At 40.9% G+C, this 16,638-nt stretch overlaps 1 protein-coding gene across 1 annotated transcript; it reads left to right on the forward strand.

Annotated features, from left to right (window-relative positions):
• Positions 1-2,890: 2,890 nt before the first annotated feature.
• Positions 2,891-13,164, forward strand: LOC137194606 (Krueppel-like factor 6). The gene is made up of 4 exons (XM_067606672.1): positions 2,891-3,219; positions 5,655-6,237; positions 8,791-8,914; positions 10,135-13,164. The coding sequence occupies exons 1-4, from the start codon at positions 3,118-3,120 to the stop codon at positions 10,184-10,186; spliced, it is 861 nt and encodes a 286-aa protein (XP_067462773.1). The 5' UTR covers positions 2,891-3,117; the 3' UTR covers positions 10,187-13,164.
• Positions 13,165-16,638: the final 3,474 nt, after the last annotated feature.

Consider the following 16,638-nt stretch of genomic DNA (forward strand, 5'->3'; position numbering starts at 1 on the left):
TTCATGCTTAAAAGGTGATAAAGTACAACAGTAAAAGACACTATAGATGCAAAAACAGTACAGCAATATAGCATATGTGGTACAAATTTGGGATGCAGCTATTGTGTATCCTATAGTTTTAGGATAACCACCACTCAACATGTTGTATGCTAAAGTATTAGCATTGCGCTAACTCAAGATAGCAAATACTCAGTGTTCCCATTATGCTGCATTTATGTCAGATCTGATGGAAGGTAGCAGCCATCAGACCACTCAACAAGTGCAGGGAGCGGTGAACTGGTTATATAATGACAAAAAAATACTGTGCAAGGTCGATATGGCGCAATATCTATAGAATTTGTACATAAGCACCTTGATGATGACCCTTGGTTGGCGTGAGTTATCTGTTTTCTCTCAGAACATTCTTGTAATTATACTTTTGACGTTGACATTAACAGCACATACAAGTGGGAAACTGGTAATTACGGTAACTCCCACATTACATGAACACGAAAACATGCCTTCTGTCAATCAATACATGGTAAAGTGCATTTTACATACCGATCCACATAGCGTATGCTAAAGTTGTCGAGCCACTGATCTGTCAGGGTTAGAGGGATGGTTTCGATCTATATTTTCCAATCATTTAACATTAATACACAATTCAATCCCCCAAAATTTGTTGCATCTCTCAAACTGCATATTGCATATAAAAAAAAAAGTATTGTGCTTTAATATGAATACTCTTTTGTCCCTCTACGCTGCTTATAAGGTCAACAATGAATCATCAGTGCTTTAGGGAAGCATGACTCTTCCCTTCTATTAGGCCTACCTATCATCTGTGTGACGACAGGGACCCGTCCATGTACTCTCTGTCCCCGAAATCCATAGACTCATGACAAAATGTGATGCTGCTGAGTGCTGCAAATGTGCCCACAGCTGAGATCTCAACAAAAGAGACTCCGTTGTGGAGGCGCTCGACCGGGGCCGATGGGTCAAACAATGGCTCTCTGTTCCAAATATGTTGTTTGTCACATCGCCTGCCTTTAACTCGTCAATGCCGCTGTTGTTCCACTTGACTTCAACTTTATCCCACATCTTATGCAACCGCATATGTAGTTTTACTCATATGTACTGTACGTTAGGCTTAATAATAGCTCAGCATTAGTCATAGTGGTTTGACTGATGCAGTGAGATTAAATGAGATAAGCTCCACTGAAAAGGGTGGCAACTGGTAGAGAGCACAAATTGTAATTAAAGTGTTGTTCAACTATATTAGCTGAAGGTAGTAATAAGCACTCCTCATTTACTACAACCCTGTGTGAGATTTTTTTTTTTTTTCCCAAAGCTGACATGACGTTTTACAAATAGAGATTTTATGTTAACGACATAATAAAGCATGAAGCAGAGACCATATCAAGGACATAAATCTCTTCATATATCAACATGTAGGCCTATTACCTCTGATTAATATTCATGTTCGTTTGATCTCGGGGTGAAGGGAAGTAGGGTATCACTGATCGACGTGGAGCAATGATTATCTCCATTCAAATTAGGTAAAAAAAGGGAAAAATGTCTCTGGAAGAGTGCCAGTGCGTATTTATAACATGTCATTCTAGAGCTGTGAGAGATATATGAAGGATCTTATATTAGAAACTCTCACCATGCACTTTGGGTGGCCTGCGCTTTTTTTTTTTTTTTTAATACCTCGTCTTCTTTCCTGCTTCTAGAGGAAACGAGTGAACGAGCAATGTGGTTTCATGATAATAATCAAAAAATAGAAAGCACGCTTTGCAGCAAGAGACGTCGGCTCTCTTTTGAAGAGAGCCACAGGTGATTGAAATTAAAACACACACACACACACACAGAGAGAGAGAGAGAGAGAGAGAGAGAGAGAGAGAGAGAGAGAGAGAGATGCACATTACCATCAGCAAAAGCAAAACCTGTCCCTCATGATATGTGTCAAGCTGCTGCCACTACAATAACCTCCACAGCATTTTGTGAATAATCATCTTTATGGCAACTCTATTATAACTTAATAGCTTATTAAACCGTCTCTACTGTCAAAGGGAGGCTCATAATAATTCTCATGGATCTCTGGACAGTCATGAAAAAGAAGAACTCTATCAGATTTGTTTCATAGACCACAGAAATTGATCAGATCTTTGACGATCCCCCTGAGTTTGCAGGCGCCTTGTAATATTGTTGCCGTGATTTGGGCTTTACTGAGAGGAGAAATATTGAGTCAAGTCCTTCTCTGCAGACTTTCCACTCTACTTTCAAGGCTGAAGTTGCCAAAAGACAAGGTGTCAGTAGCCTCTATACACACACACACACATCTATTTTATTCTATCTATTATTCCTATGTTATCTTATTTTATTTTAACTTACTTTTTTGATTAATAGGTATTCATGGAAACGTCTTTCTTTAATGTTAACTACATCCTCTTGTGCTGCTGTATCAAATTGAGTTCCCCCTATGGAGCATTAATCAAAGTACATATTGCCTTATCTCTTATCTTGTCTATGTGAAGAAATAAAAAACAGTTTAGTGTGACTGTTTCGAGGCTGGAGCGTAGCTGCACAGTGCCGCCAGCAGCCAGCGCTTCTCCTGTGACTGCCTCTGCTCCGGAGAAGCTGGAACTCTCATTCAAATTGTCGAAACCTCGACTTCCTCGTTGTGGTACGAGAGGAACCCGTTTATATAGCACTCTAAAAATAGCGCTGATTTAGCCCAATGGGAGACGGAGACGCTCCGGACTACGCACCAACCACAACAGACAGGATGAGTCGGCTCTGGCTCAGCATTGGCCAGGGGTGGTCTGGTAGGCGGGTGGTAGGCTCCTGCCATCTCATTGGTAGACGTGCCGAAACGTAATGTAATCACAGGGGGGTGGGTTTGTCTGTAATTTTGAATCGGGGGGGAAGTTTACAGTGAGCTGACGGACTTTTGGAGAGTTCAGTGTTGTGCGCTCTCGGTGCGTCACACGCTCAAAAACCTCCACTGGAAGCGCACGACTCCAGACTATTATACATGCAAATACAACCAAGACTCCAGCTTCTCTCTGAAAACAACAGACTTCGTTTTCTCTACAAGCTTTATTTCGGCTCTACTTGTGGCTGCATCTCAGGAGTGAAATGGATGTCATCCCTATGTGTAGCATCTTCCAGGAGCTCCAAATTGTGCACGACACCGGATACTTTTCAGCTTTACCATCTCTGGAAGAGTACTGGCAGCAGGTAACGATTTATCCCTCCATGTAAACATACAGCTTTGACAGATCGTCCCCCCCTCTCCCTACCCACCCACCTCCACCACCTCGTCCTTCTCCTGCTCATGTGCGATTGTTTTACAGAAGTTCGGAGTATGTGCGTAACTTGCTTTCCAATGACAGCTGCGTGTGGACGTGCAAATGTCAAAGTTGTTTATGCAGTCTCATGTTTGATTTAGAGCAACAGTTAATATCAGTTTCCCCCTTGTTAGAAGTCGATTCACATGCATTTATTTGGGGAAGTGATGTAAGTTCCCTTCATGACAGATCCCTGTAATATTTTCATACGCTAGTTATAGTGCATCTGTCGTACTAAATAGTGACTTTTTGGATGCCATATCACACTTCATGGGATAGCTTTTGATATCCTAAAATATCACAATAATATCCCCATGATACTTTAACTGACATAGTTTTACTGTGTGTGTGTGTGTGTGTGTGTGTGTGTGTGTGTGTGTGTGTGTGTTTTAAATATAGCATGCTTGCAGTTGTTTTGTCTCGTATGGTTTACTGCTGGGAAAAAAATAATAAATGTTGCAGATAATTTCGGCTCATGCTGGCAGGTTGTAAAGGCACATCGGCTTGTGATAAAATAAAAACACGCTGTGTTGCAAATTTAGTGAGTGAATGGTGAGCCGTGAGTCTTTGCGCGTATCTCCTCCTCTCTCTCCACCTCTCTCTCTCTCTCTTTCTCTCTCTCTCGCTCACTCTTGCTCTCCGTCACACACACACACACACACGCACACACACACACGAGAGAGAGAGAGAGAGAGAGAGAGAGAGAGAGAGTGACAGACTGACAGCAAATGAGAGAAAGATTTCTGTTCCAATTTGGCTCGACCCGGATGACAGAACAGAGGAGTTTTATACTGAAAACGAGGGAAGGGCGAAAGTCGCTTCTTGTTCGCTTGGGGAGAAAATGAAATAAATTGGCAGCACGCTTCAGATTTATTCTATCTTTTTTCGTCTATCAGCTCTCTTCGGGCTTCGGGCCAAGTCGCCCTCCCAGGCATTTAAAGCTCGCCAGAGATTTATCCAGCACTGCTGACGAGAAACATTTGCCTTGAATGCATTCTGTCCCATTCCCAAATTACTATGATGTTCCCACAATATTCCTAATTTAGACAAAGTGTGTCTTTGATAAGTTATAATGACCTTGTCATAGTTTATAACCTCCTATGACATTACCAGATTCCAGTTTCTATGATTTATAGACGCATGGTATGCTTAATGGAATTTTTTTTTAAATCTATCATGCTGTAATATTTGAATAATGATGCTGTTTGAGGCTTCATCTGTTATTTTAGTGTTTCTAAAAATGTATCAAGGTTACCTCTGAGTCTGCATACTTTCTAAGACTTTCTAGTTATGTAGTTTTGTTGGACTCATGCCCTCTGTTGTATATGCCTTAGAGCTGCATTTAGACTGATCAACCAAAGAGGGATATCCCCTTCTCACATAGTTTCATTGTAATACTCATCAGAGGCCTGAAGGGCAAAGTTTTGATAAAGTCAAAAAAATAATAGTTGGAGAAATGTTTTTTGTTTTTTTCTTCTCAAATTCATCTCATGTCCCCAACCTGGAGGTACCACCGGTCTATTCACCTCTACTATAATGAAATTTGGTTGTAAATACGAACCTGCTTCATATGGAGACTGCACAGGCCTGTTAGTTACCCTCATATCTGGCCTGTGCTCACTGACTACGGCGGGTTGAGGAAGTGCTCTCTCACTTCCTTTTCAAAGAAAATAAGCCCACAATCCACAGCAGCTCTTGCAGTATTCATGCCAGGCTTTTTATGGACCCCCGTGAACCAGACCTCCCTCCTCTCAGTCCCTGGTGTGCTATGTTATTTCTAGCGATGCCTCCGAATGCATTATTAAATCCACATTATGTTGAATAATTGATAGATTTAAAAGATCTACAAGCACTTCCCTAACCCAATGGGGGGCTCTGTAGCATATGTAAATTTCATGACCAACCCCAACACACACACACACACACACCACCGTGCATGCATTCACGGGTAAGAGCACCTTATTCTTGCATGCTCTCAGAAGGAAATGTGGTGCTTGTAATCTTCCCTGATATGGCCTCAGCGGGCACCCTTAGAATGTACTTGACTATCTTCTGCATAGGACATTGTGTCTTGCCTCATTCCTGCAAGCAGGAAGGAAGCAGGGCCAGTGGTGTTACAGTGTCACAGCATTTCCCCCTCCTGCTGCTGCTGCTAAGAATAAACACAGTGTACAGAAGAACACCAGTTTGTGTTTCCCGTGAAAACAAATCACCTTTTTTCGGGGTGTTTTAGGGATTTTCCGGTGGAAGGAGAAGCGTTGTGTTACAGGCCTCAGGCTCTGTGCACCCATGAACTCACTGCTATCTCTTCTTCCCTCCGCGCAGACATGCCTCGAGCTGGAGAGGTACCTCCAGAGCGAGCCCTACGTCTCGGCCACGGACCTCAAATTTGAGAGCCAGGAGGACCTGTGGAGCAAGCTGATGCTCGCCTGCGGGGACAAGTCAAACGAGACGGACCCAAAGATCCCCCACATCAAGGAGGAGGAAGACAATCAGGACAGCCAGCACCTCGACGCCGGCGGCTTCAACTCCGACGCCAGCAGCGAGGCCTCGGACAGCTCCGAGGAGCTCTCACCTACCCTCGACTTCTCCTCGAGCTCTTTGACTGACATTCTGGGCGACGGTGGTGAAGACCTGGGCTCCACCATCATCAGCACGCCGCCGTCTTCACCCGAGCTGGGCAAGGAGAGCTCTGTCGCCCAGGTGTGGAGTGGGATACAGACTGTGCTGCACTCACCTGGGAAAATAAGGACTGGGGGCATGGAGAGGACCCTGGAGAGGTCAGGGCTGACCAGTGGGGAGGCGTCGCCTGATGGGAGGAGGCGGGTGCACAGGTGTCACTTCAACGGATGCAGGAAGGTGTACACCAAGAGCTCGCACCTCAAAGCACACCAGCGGACACACACAGGTAAAAGAAGCTTGACAGTGTGATTATTTTATTTCCCCAATGCAAATGGTCAAGAGTGCAAACCTGCCATAGGAGGGAAATACAGCCCTGAAATGTCATGTTTTTAAAACATTATTTGCAAAGAGAAACATCATCAACTCATGTGAGGGGCAAAAAAACACTCAGATGCACAAGTAAAATGAAGTGAGGTGTTGTTTTCTCGCTCAAAGTCCTGCAAATGCTCCCACATACTTTGAATAGTTTGTCAAGAGGAATGCCCTCAACTGTGACCTAATTCACACAGTAGAACGTGACTTCATGCAGGGGAGAGGGAGACAGAGAGAGACAGGAGGGGGGAGGGATGTTCTTTTGTGACCGAGCAGCACCCAGAGGATGTGGATCCTGAAAACAAATCAACAGTTCTCAGATTTCACCATGGGAAAAAGACTCAGAAACTCACCAGTTTGCATTCACAGTTTAAAAAGAAGGCACAAAAAAAAAAAAGAAATGATGAGAATCTGACATTTGTAGTTTTTTGTCCGGGGGGTTCAAATGTGAGCAGTTTCCCTCGTCACCTTTGACCTCTGCCAAGCTGTTTACAGCTGTGCCGCCCATTAGCAGAGGAAGTCGCATTCCTAGCATCCTTCGCTGACCATGTTATCCCCATGGTTAATGGCCTTTAGGACCATTAGGAGCAGTCTCTATTTTTTCCTGCAGCTCACCACCATTACATAAGCTGTCTACTCGAGCAGCTCCTTAAAGCTGCATACCACAGCTCTCAAGACCCACAAGGCACGAGGTTGTTTTTCTCTTCAACTTACAGTAGCCTGCTCAATCTGCTTTGGACTTGTACAGGATCATGTTTTCTCTGACATTATAATTGGTTTTACCGCTCAGATAAGACACGACTGTAGATACTGAGCACATATTTAAGAGGTTGCATTTCAAAATGTGGGAAAAAAACAAATATACTGACATTTTGATTGATAGCTCAAATATACCACAATTATGGTTCTTGTCATGGGTCAGCAGATAAGAAAGATTATTTGACAAATTTCTATCTATATCTACAAGTAGACTAGCTGCTATGTATTTAAGACATACTGAAGGATACTCATCACAAAACTTGCAGGAATCCATTTGTAAATAACAAAAAGCACCTGAGCAGCGTTTCCCACACTTAGGCTCTATTTGGGCGGCCCGTTCAGGTAGATTAAGACCCGCCCACGTAGATAAAAATCTGAATTCCAGTTGTTTTTTCAATCAAGACACGCAATTGTCATTTCATAATACACACAGACCAGTGGACCTTCAGCCCCAAAGTGCTGCCAAGTATAAATATGACAACACTGCTCAGTCTGTGCCTCTCACAGAGCTGCTGGTAGAGTTAGCAAGTCTGATAAGAGACAACAGAGAAGCAACGTCATGCTAATAACCTGAAGATTTATTCCTTTTCTGTGGCAGTAACAGAATATAGTGACACTATATAACTAACTGCTATATTCAGAGCTTTACAAGATACATCAGGAGTGATGATGCTTGGCTAAACATTAACATGTTAAGCAGCAGCAGCTACGTACTGACACTCCCTCACACACACACACACACACACACACACACACACTGGAAAGCCTCTTGTGGAGCCACTAATGTTAGCTGAGCTGCAACACCGGTACCTCACAGAAACTTTTACAAAGGGCCACAAATGTGCCTCTAGTGACGGTCAAAGTTCCAGCTGAGTCTGAGAGCAGCAGCTCATGGCTGGTTAGTTGGCTTGCATTTCTTCTTCATTGTCACCTACATTTGCCGTCCATCTGACTGTCGCCAGTCTGTTCAGAACCTCCAAGGAGGCGTAAGGTAGTGGCGTTTTGGTAGCAGTGAGTCAAAGTAGCTGAATCAATTCCAAGCGGTCCTGTGTTTAAAAATATGTATCAATACCTGACCCCAGTGTATCGATAACGTATCGCAAGTGGAAATAACGCGATAAGTTGCCATAACGATTTTTTTTTATCCCACCCCTAATACAGACAGGCAAAAATGTTTTTATTTCAAAGTCAGGAAAATTAAATATTCCAACTGTGCAAACAGGCACATGACCAAAGACTGAAGGGAACAACTGTGGACCAAAAGCAGAGTTAAAGTGTTTTGATCTCTTGAATATATTTTGAAAATGTGAAATGTATTTTATTCTGACATGTTCATCAAAAGGCAGAACTGAAGTCTGTGTTTTGTTCTTTAATATATTTCGAAAGTGGAACATTTATTTTAATATGCAATTTATTTATTTATTATTTATTTATTTCTTAATAGTTATTTATGTTGACATTTGCAATAAATACAGCTATTTATAAACCTTGTTAAAAGTAAACTAGTTTATTACTGAATCCTCCCATCACATGCTGCCCCATCCACCACCACAAGTAAATTCTCAACCTGTGGGAAAAACAGCTGAGCGTTTGCTAAAATCTTTCAACGTTGATGTCTAGCGAAGGTTCTCAAGTCTCTTTAAACTCACTGACGAAGAATGCACATCCTGATGAATGTTAATGTTGCGATTCCTGTCGATTTTTGCAGGTGAGAAGCCCTACAGGTGTTCATGGGAGGGCTGCGAGTGGCGTTTTGCACGAAGCGATGAACTCACCAGACACTTCAGGAAGCACACTGGAGCAAAGCCATTCAAATGCAGTCACTGCGACAGGTGAGAACACTGGAATGTCCTTCAACAAGTACCACAATGACAGAAGTTGACTTTTTGAATTGCCAACATTACAAGCAACCAAGGAGGTCAAGAATCACATGCCAACATGCTAGGAAACAGTATTTTTTGTTACATCCATGGCACAAAAAATGTTATTACTGTAATGCAGTGCAAGTACTGCTTTATTTTATGTCCCTTACAATGATCCCCTGAGTTGGAAATCCAGCTCTTGTTTTTCTGAGTTTGCCCTTGGTGCCAAGGACTCCTTCATTACAATAGACCACTTATGTATGCAAATCAGTTTATCAAAATGACATTTCAGGTGGAGGGATGAATGAGGGTCAAGGACAGATTGACAGAATGGGATCTAGGTCAAGGGGTTGGATGGAAAGAGTACAAAGGGAGGAGCAGAGGGTCGAATGGGGACTGTTGATGAGTGGAAGCCTGAAGGTGTCGTGACGAGGAGTGCGGGGAACGAGAGCGGGGCCATATCTCAATGAGCCATCGTAGCTTTATCATCCCCTATGTGGTTCTCCTTCTGACAGATAATGGCATTAGACAAACCTACGTATGTAGTTTGAGACTTAAGATTGGATGAGAATGTGGTATTATCTTCGTTCTTGGACCTAATGCCATGTTAATCTCATAGAGACCAAAATTATGAGCAGCAGAGTAGGCTAAAAAACATTCAACTCCACCTCCTAGTCAGAGATTAGAAGATTAGATCAGATATTTCTAACAGCTACGAAACCTCCCAGTTAGCGAAAATAAGTACAGAAGTGTCAACAAACTGGTGGCAAAATGGCAGCAAAGCCACCACTGCTAGCACTTACATCTAAATAAAATCCAATATCACAAAAATAAAGTTGATTCAGCTAATGAAAGAGGAGCTACAAAGAGTTTAACTGGTTTCATTTCTCAAATTTTATAATACATAAAAATTTAGCTTTAATTATCTTTTGTCTGATGTCATTTAAGTTACAATAACTTAATTTACTGTGGTGTATTGTTGGTATTTTTCTGTTTATTGATTAACTCTGTTGAGTTCGTCAGCACTTTTGCTAGTTAGCTAATGCTAATGCTAACTAACACATTCTTCTTCTGTTGTTTCTAAAAACAACTAAAACTTCTAAAACCCCGCCAGAGAGGAATCAAATGTAAAAGTGTATCTGTATATAAGAAAACTAATTCTCAAATCTTCTCTCTTCTTCTTTTATCAGGTGTTTCTCCCGTTCCGACCACCTGGCGCTGCACATGAAGAGGCACATCTAAGATGGCCTCTGTGTCGAAAGCCCTGAGGGATGATTCTGGTTGATTGTCCTGACCTGTGGGGGATCAGCGAGGCCGGTGTGTCCTGGGAGCGTTAACAGGAGCACCGCCGTGTTCCAGTCAGTGGAAAAACATGAAGCAACGCAGGCTATTATTTGCACCATACTTAGTGCCTCCAACACCTCGCTGTGGAGATTGCTCTTGAAAGGCTTTTACAGAGGAGCGGGAGGGCGGGGAGAGACTTTGAAAAAAAAAAAAAGTTAAACGGGAAAAATCTGGGTTGGAGAAGACAGGAAGAGACTCTTCTGTATGGTGTTCGACGCTTTTTTCCTGGAGGATTATGGGACTCCTGCAGGGGTTGCCGTTGCCTCCAATGACAGTGTGTTTGCCTGTGCGCATGGGGACTGTGAGTGCCTGCGACTGGATGCCTGTGCTGGCTTTATGGAGCGGATGGAGCTTGCATTGTGAAACTGCGAGTGAATGGCGTGGAGGGGTTGATGTTACACGGGGGAGGTTTTTTTTTCGGGGAGGGGGTGGGAGGGGGTGATATCTGTTGTCTCACTGAGAATGAATGCAAGCAGAAAAAAAGGTTTTGTCTGTGCTGTTTGAGTCTATTGGCTGTGGAGAGGAGTAGGGGGGGGTTGTTTTGGTGGAGTTAATTTACGAGAGAGCACCCCCTTTCTGCCTGGAGGTGGAACTACAGCTCCCAGTTCAAAAGTGGGAGGTGTTTTGTTTAGTGCAGCTATTAAATGTGCAATGTATTACGTAGCCTGTCTCAAAAACATACACGCTATAAAGCTCATTTTGTTGTCCATTGTGTAAGCTCTGTATCTTGAAAGAAAAAAAACAAAAAAACAACGGTTGTACACAAACAGTTATTGCCATTATAACAGAAGTTGCATGGGATCTGGGGATGTGTTGCTCACCTGTTTGCTTATTGGACAACAAAATTCCATTTGAGAGCAGCTACCTTCATATTACTCAATATCATAGTATTGTACAAAACACATAAGGCAGTCATTTTGATTTTTATGTTCTTAAGTTGGGGATACCACTATTGCTTGGCAACTGTCTTGATCATGGGATTTTTTGTTCCTTTTTCTTCACTTTTGCTCTTTTATTTTTTTTGTTCTATCTGTAAATGCACTGTTGACCTTACTGATGCCTTATGTAAGTGGCCTTGTCCTGTTAAATAGATCACTCTCTCTCTCTCACACACACACACACACACACACAAACACATACACAGAGGATGCGAATGCAGTAGTGTGTTATTGAATAGCTTTACAAAAAGGCTCTGATCCATACAGTCGCACCTTTTTCCCTTTTATCTCGCGACAGACTCCTCTAAACTCCTGAATAATAAAAAATAACTATATATCAGCTTCAAAATGACTGCCATTTTTACATTTCTGTGCATTCTTTGTTGACTATATCATAACAATACCGGAAACTTAATCATATTCTCCAAAAATGACCCAGGTCTGAGACAGAATTGTGGAGCACTTGAAAAAGCAATTCAGTTTTGTAAAGGTTTTACTACTATGTAGTATAAGGTGGTATGGATGCACTTCAGATGGATTGTAACTAGCTGTCAAAGGTACAGAGTCTTGGAAACATGTTCTCATGAAATGTGGTATGCTTAGCCACCAAGGTTGTTATAAATTAGGATTTAACGCAAAGAAAACATTTGCGTTGGAGCCATTTATATCCATTGATGTGTCAAAGGCTCTTTAAAAAAAGGATGCGTCCTCTAGAATAATGGCAACACTCTCAATCGTGAGTCTGTTTTGATGTTGTGTGTTTTGGTAAGTCTCGCCCTCGGGGTGAGTCAGTAATTTACTCAGTCCTGGTTTTAAACAACCTGTGATCTGACTAAACGGTACCAAAACCAGTCTAACCAGTTTATCTGAGCTTTGCTGCAGGTCTAGAGGTTTCTGTCTGTCTCTGCAGGTGAACTAAAATGAGACCAGGACCAGATGTTTCTCTGTACCGACTTCACTATATGCATGTTTTAACTTGACTTAAAAGGACTTCAACGCACTTCTTTGTGGGTTGATAAAAAAAATTCTCTGATCTCTCTAGTTTATTGAAATTCACAATAACTCCATCAAGATAAAAATCTAGGATATTTTCCTTACTTCCAAAAAACATTTTGGAGCCACGAAGTAAAACAGATGGAAGCGCTCAAGCGGTCATTAAACCTGATGTCTGTCACCCAGTAGTCAATCTCACAGGCAGCCTTATTGTAACCCAACAACTGTACAGGTTAACCTGGTCAACATTAAAGAAAACCAGTAGGCCGATGTTCCTTTTTACACTGAGAAATGTTGAAAATGCAAAGATATGTACATTGTAAACGAAGAGAATTTTGTAAGGAAGCTTCTATTTTGAAAGGATATGGGACCAAAAACAAGCGCAGTGTGTTGTTTCTAAAGATGAACCAATAAAGACAAGAGGCTGAAAAATTATTGTAAAATAGACGCACTCCATCCTCCTTCCTTTGCTTCTGTAACATCTTTTGGTTTTTTTTTTTTGATTTGATTGGAGAACGTTAGAGCAAAAATGTTCGTTTAAAAAAAAAAAAAAGGCATCAATAGCGCGTACACCTGTGGCCTATCATCTTTCAAGAAAAAAAACAACAAAAACAAAAAAAACAACTCTTCAGACGTGAATTGTTCTGGACACTTGAAATGTTATCATTTTGCATTCTGGTGCCCGCTAAGTATTACGTTTTTTTTTTGTTTTTTTTTTAATTTCCCATGTGATTTCTTTCTCTGAAACTTTCAAAGACCTGAGAAGAAGCCCTATCTTTAGCTAGAGAATCTTTATTGGACAAACATGGAGATAAAATGTGACGCTCTATTTTTGTTTGTTTTATGGCATAACAAGATTTTTTCATTTGAAATTGTTTTGTAAAATAGTTTCTGTATGAATGTATTTTTTATTGGAAAATCGATAAAAAGAATTTATTGGATCTACATGTGCTTTTTGTTTTCTTTCTCCTTGCAGTTTGTCTCCCAGGACAAACAGGTCAAACAGGAAGTCTTTGTTTATTGGATATAGATTCCCAAAGGAGAAATTATTTGTTACCCCCTTCCCCTTTTCCCCCGTAGAGGTCAAAGGTCAGGGTCGATTGCAGAACAGTGCCACAGTGGCGGGGATTCAGTGACTTGCTGACTGACACTTTAGCAGGGTGAAGAACATCAGTCTTGTAGTTAGATAGCACCCAGTAACATCCATTATTCAGATTTTTATGAAAACTTATGAAAACTGAAAAACTCTGTAATAATTACATTATCTTCACCAAGTTAAAGGATAAGGCTCTAACCTATAGCCCATTGGTTCCATTGGTTCCTACTGAAGATGTAAATCTCGGTCAAAAATATGTAGTTTCCTTTTTTTTAAAAGGCTCAGTAATTCACTAAAATAGCAGGGCAATGTAGTTTTCAGCAAGCAATGCTCAACCCAGAGTAAATAAAGTAAAGAGTGCACACATGGTAATGAAGGAACATGAGTGCAACAGTGTGGCTTGTTGATGGTACACCTAGTCTACGGCATGCACCAGTTTCCTGATTCAACTCTGAGCTATCATGAGCCAATAGTTGTCCTGCAGCTATCAGCTTATTTACATTAACCAAATGGGGTTTTTTTGTTTTAGATTTACTCGTAGTGATGTCATGTTGTTCCCAGACCTCAGCAACTAATCTTCTGAGTATCATTACTGTAAGAAATGATGGTTAAAGACAGAAAATAAGACCCAGGTTGTGATAAATACGGAATCATCCTTTAAATACAGTCACCTCAAAATCATCTAAAGAATTGGGGAATATTTTGTTTATGAATGTGTAAGGATATTCACGCTAAGATGAAAAAGCTTATCCCAAGTTCGACATTAGAACAAGGATGTGAGCCGGTTGGTGGAATGTGCATTGTGAGGACAATCTGTCCCTCCTGCTCGAGCCAAGAGCACCGAGTTTTCATCTTACTCTCCAAGAAATTTATGCAAATTAAATTGTGCCGCAAACAAATCCCTGATAAGAGCTCTACACACTACACAGACAAATAGCCTCTTCATCTCCGACTGCAAGCACAAAGTGCTTCGGCTTTAACACTGCTCCACCCAGCCTGCCGTGCTCCATGCCTCAAAGCCTCTAAATAATTGAAGCACTCTCAAGAGTTTTTATGTTTTCAAACATATATTTATTGGTATTTTAATTCAAATTGCCTAAACTGAAAACTGAGCAATATAATAAGGAAAGGAAATAAATGAAGAACGGTCAAGTCTTCAATCTGATACTCCACCAGGAGGCCAGAATTTGTATCCTGCCAACTGAAGGATCTCATTCGCCCTGCAATAATTTGGGAAAGTTGGTGTTTCCAAGCACTGGGGGATTGCCCACAATCTTGATTTGCATTGCAGTGCTATCAATTATTTTGAGGGCATAATAATGGCATTTATATCAATTAAATATGAATGACTGTGATGAAATGACTGATTTAAACTGCCTTATTTCCTTCCTCCAGAGCTATTAGGTTTCCCACTGTGTATATAATGTAGATACTCTGGTTAGGTTAATTTAGGGGTGAAAGTGGATCCTTAGAGAAAGACTATGAGTGCTTAAACGTAGGTGTTTTATGGGAAGGATACACCCCATCCCACTTAAATATTATTCTACATGGACTCTTGTGAAACTTTAGTAAGAGATACTTGCTCTTGCACAGTTGTAATGGGTAGATTTGTCAAGATATACCTTTAGATATACTGCACCTTTAAATAGTCAATAGAGTATTTCTCATAAATATTCTTATTTTAAGAACCATTAGCCATTTGTCTTCATTTGTGTAGTAAGTTCAGTTACAGGTAAAACATCCTCAGAGTCAGTGCATGAAAATCATCAGTATCATAGCTAAAGTTTGTTATTTGTGTACAAAAAATGTGTTATTTGATTGCCAAAATTAAATAATTAAAGAGAGATCAATTTGAAATGCATTACATTTTTTTTTAGATAGTCAATAGCTAAATACCCTGGTGATTAGATTCAATCAACATGTAGCATCTTCATTAAATGTGGGTCCATGAAGATACTGTAGGTGGTCAGATCCCCTGAGCCAGTAAAGGAAAGCTAGCAGGGGGATGATGAGACAAAAAATCGAATGAAAGGATCCTTCAAATCCAACAGCTGGGTAGTTCATGGAATATGGACCAAAAGATAACTGGCAAGATATAATGACAAATATAATTTGTGAATGAGAGAAACCTTGACAGTGTGGGGAAGCAGAAGTAACAAAGAGGACTGAGAAGAAAGATGGACAAACATAACATATCACCAACTAACCATCAAAAATACTTGTAAAATTGTCTGATTAGGACTTCATTCATTAAACAGTGAATATACAGTATCGGTTATGTTTATGTTTACCTCCCTAAGTCGCCTAAAGTCTATTTCCAAGTCCTCTAAAGCTTCCAGCACAGTAGAGTCCTCCTTTGTGTACAGTGGTCAAACAAGTTATGGATACAAAAAAATGCAGCAATGACTATAACAACAACAAACTATTTTACTATTCAGCAAAACCATCTAAAGAAGAAAGAAATAAAAGAAAGAAACCACACTGTTAGAAATATAATTATGGAGCTGAAACACTCAATTCTTAATTGATTTATTATTATTAGCAGTAGTATTAATGCAACAGTCAAACCTGAAAAAAAAATCATTAGTATCTGTCTTGGAAAAACCTACCATTTGTAATTTGAGTGTATTTGTTGTAAATTCCCAAGAACAATAGCCAGGACGTGACCCCTGAGTCTTCAAAGGTAGCTTCAACCCTGACTGACCAGACCCGCCAGAGCAACCAGTGACTCCAGTTTCTACTGTTACAATACAAACGTTCCACTATAAGCCTAATTTGTGGGAATTATTAGGGAGAGCACACTTAATGCAAATAATCCAAGGACAAGTATTATTTATTCATGGGAACAAATTTATTAATTTAAGAGTATAAATTACCACATTGTGAATGCAAATTGTCTAAAAATGTACCCTTGATACATGCTGGGCTCTGTACACATCAGACAAACATGCTTATATATTATCTAGCAGAGAGTTTATTCCATATTATCCAACCACACCATTAGAGAAAACAGACAGTATGTACAGTTAACATGTGGATCCTCCAGTGAGACTTAAAACCCCGAGCCTCGTCAGAGTTAGTGCTGGACTCGTCTCGTTCGGATTTCTGCCTTTGTTGGAGTTTAAGCAAAGAATATTCAGAGAATTTATTCGTATTCAGAGCTACTGTCAGCGAAATGAATGAGGACATTCAAGGTCGACCAGGAGAACAAGATCTTCCCTTGAGCAAGGTTTCACCACATGCACATATGTATATACACACACACACACATACACAAACACACACACCTCCCCCCTCCTCAGAGCTCATATGTCCTGTGGGCC

Source organism: Thunnus thynnus, chromosome 12 (assembly GCF_963924715.1).
Source record: "Thunnus thynnus chromosome 12, fThuThy2.1, whole genome shotgun sequence".
NCBI lineage: Eukaryota > Metazoa > Chordata > Actinopteri > Scombriformes > Scombridae > Thunnus > Thunnus thynnus.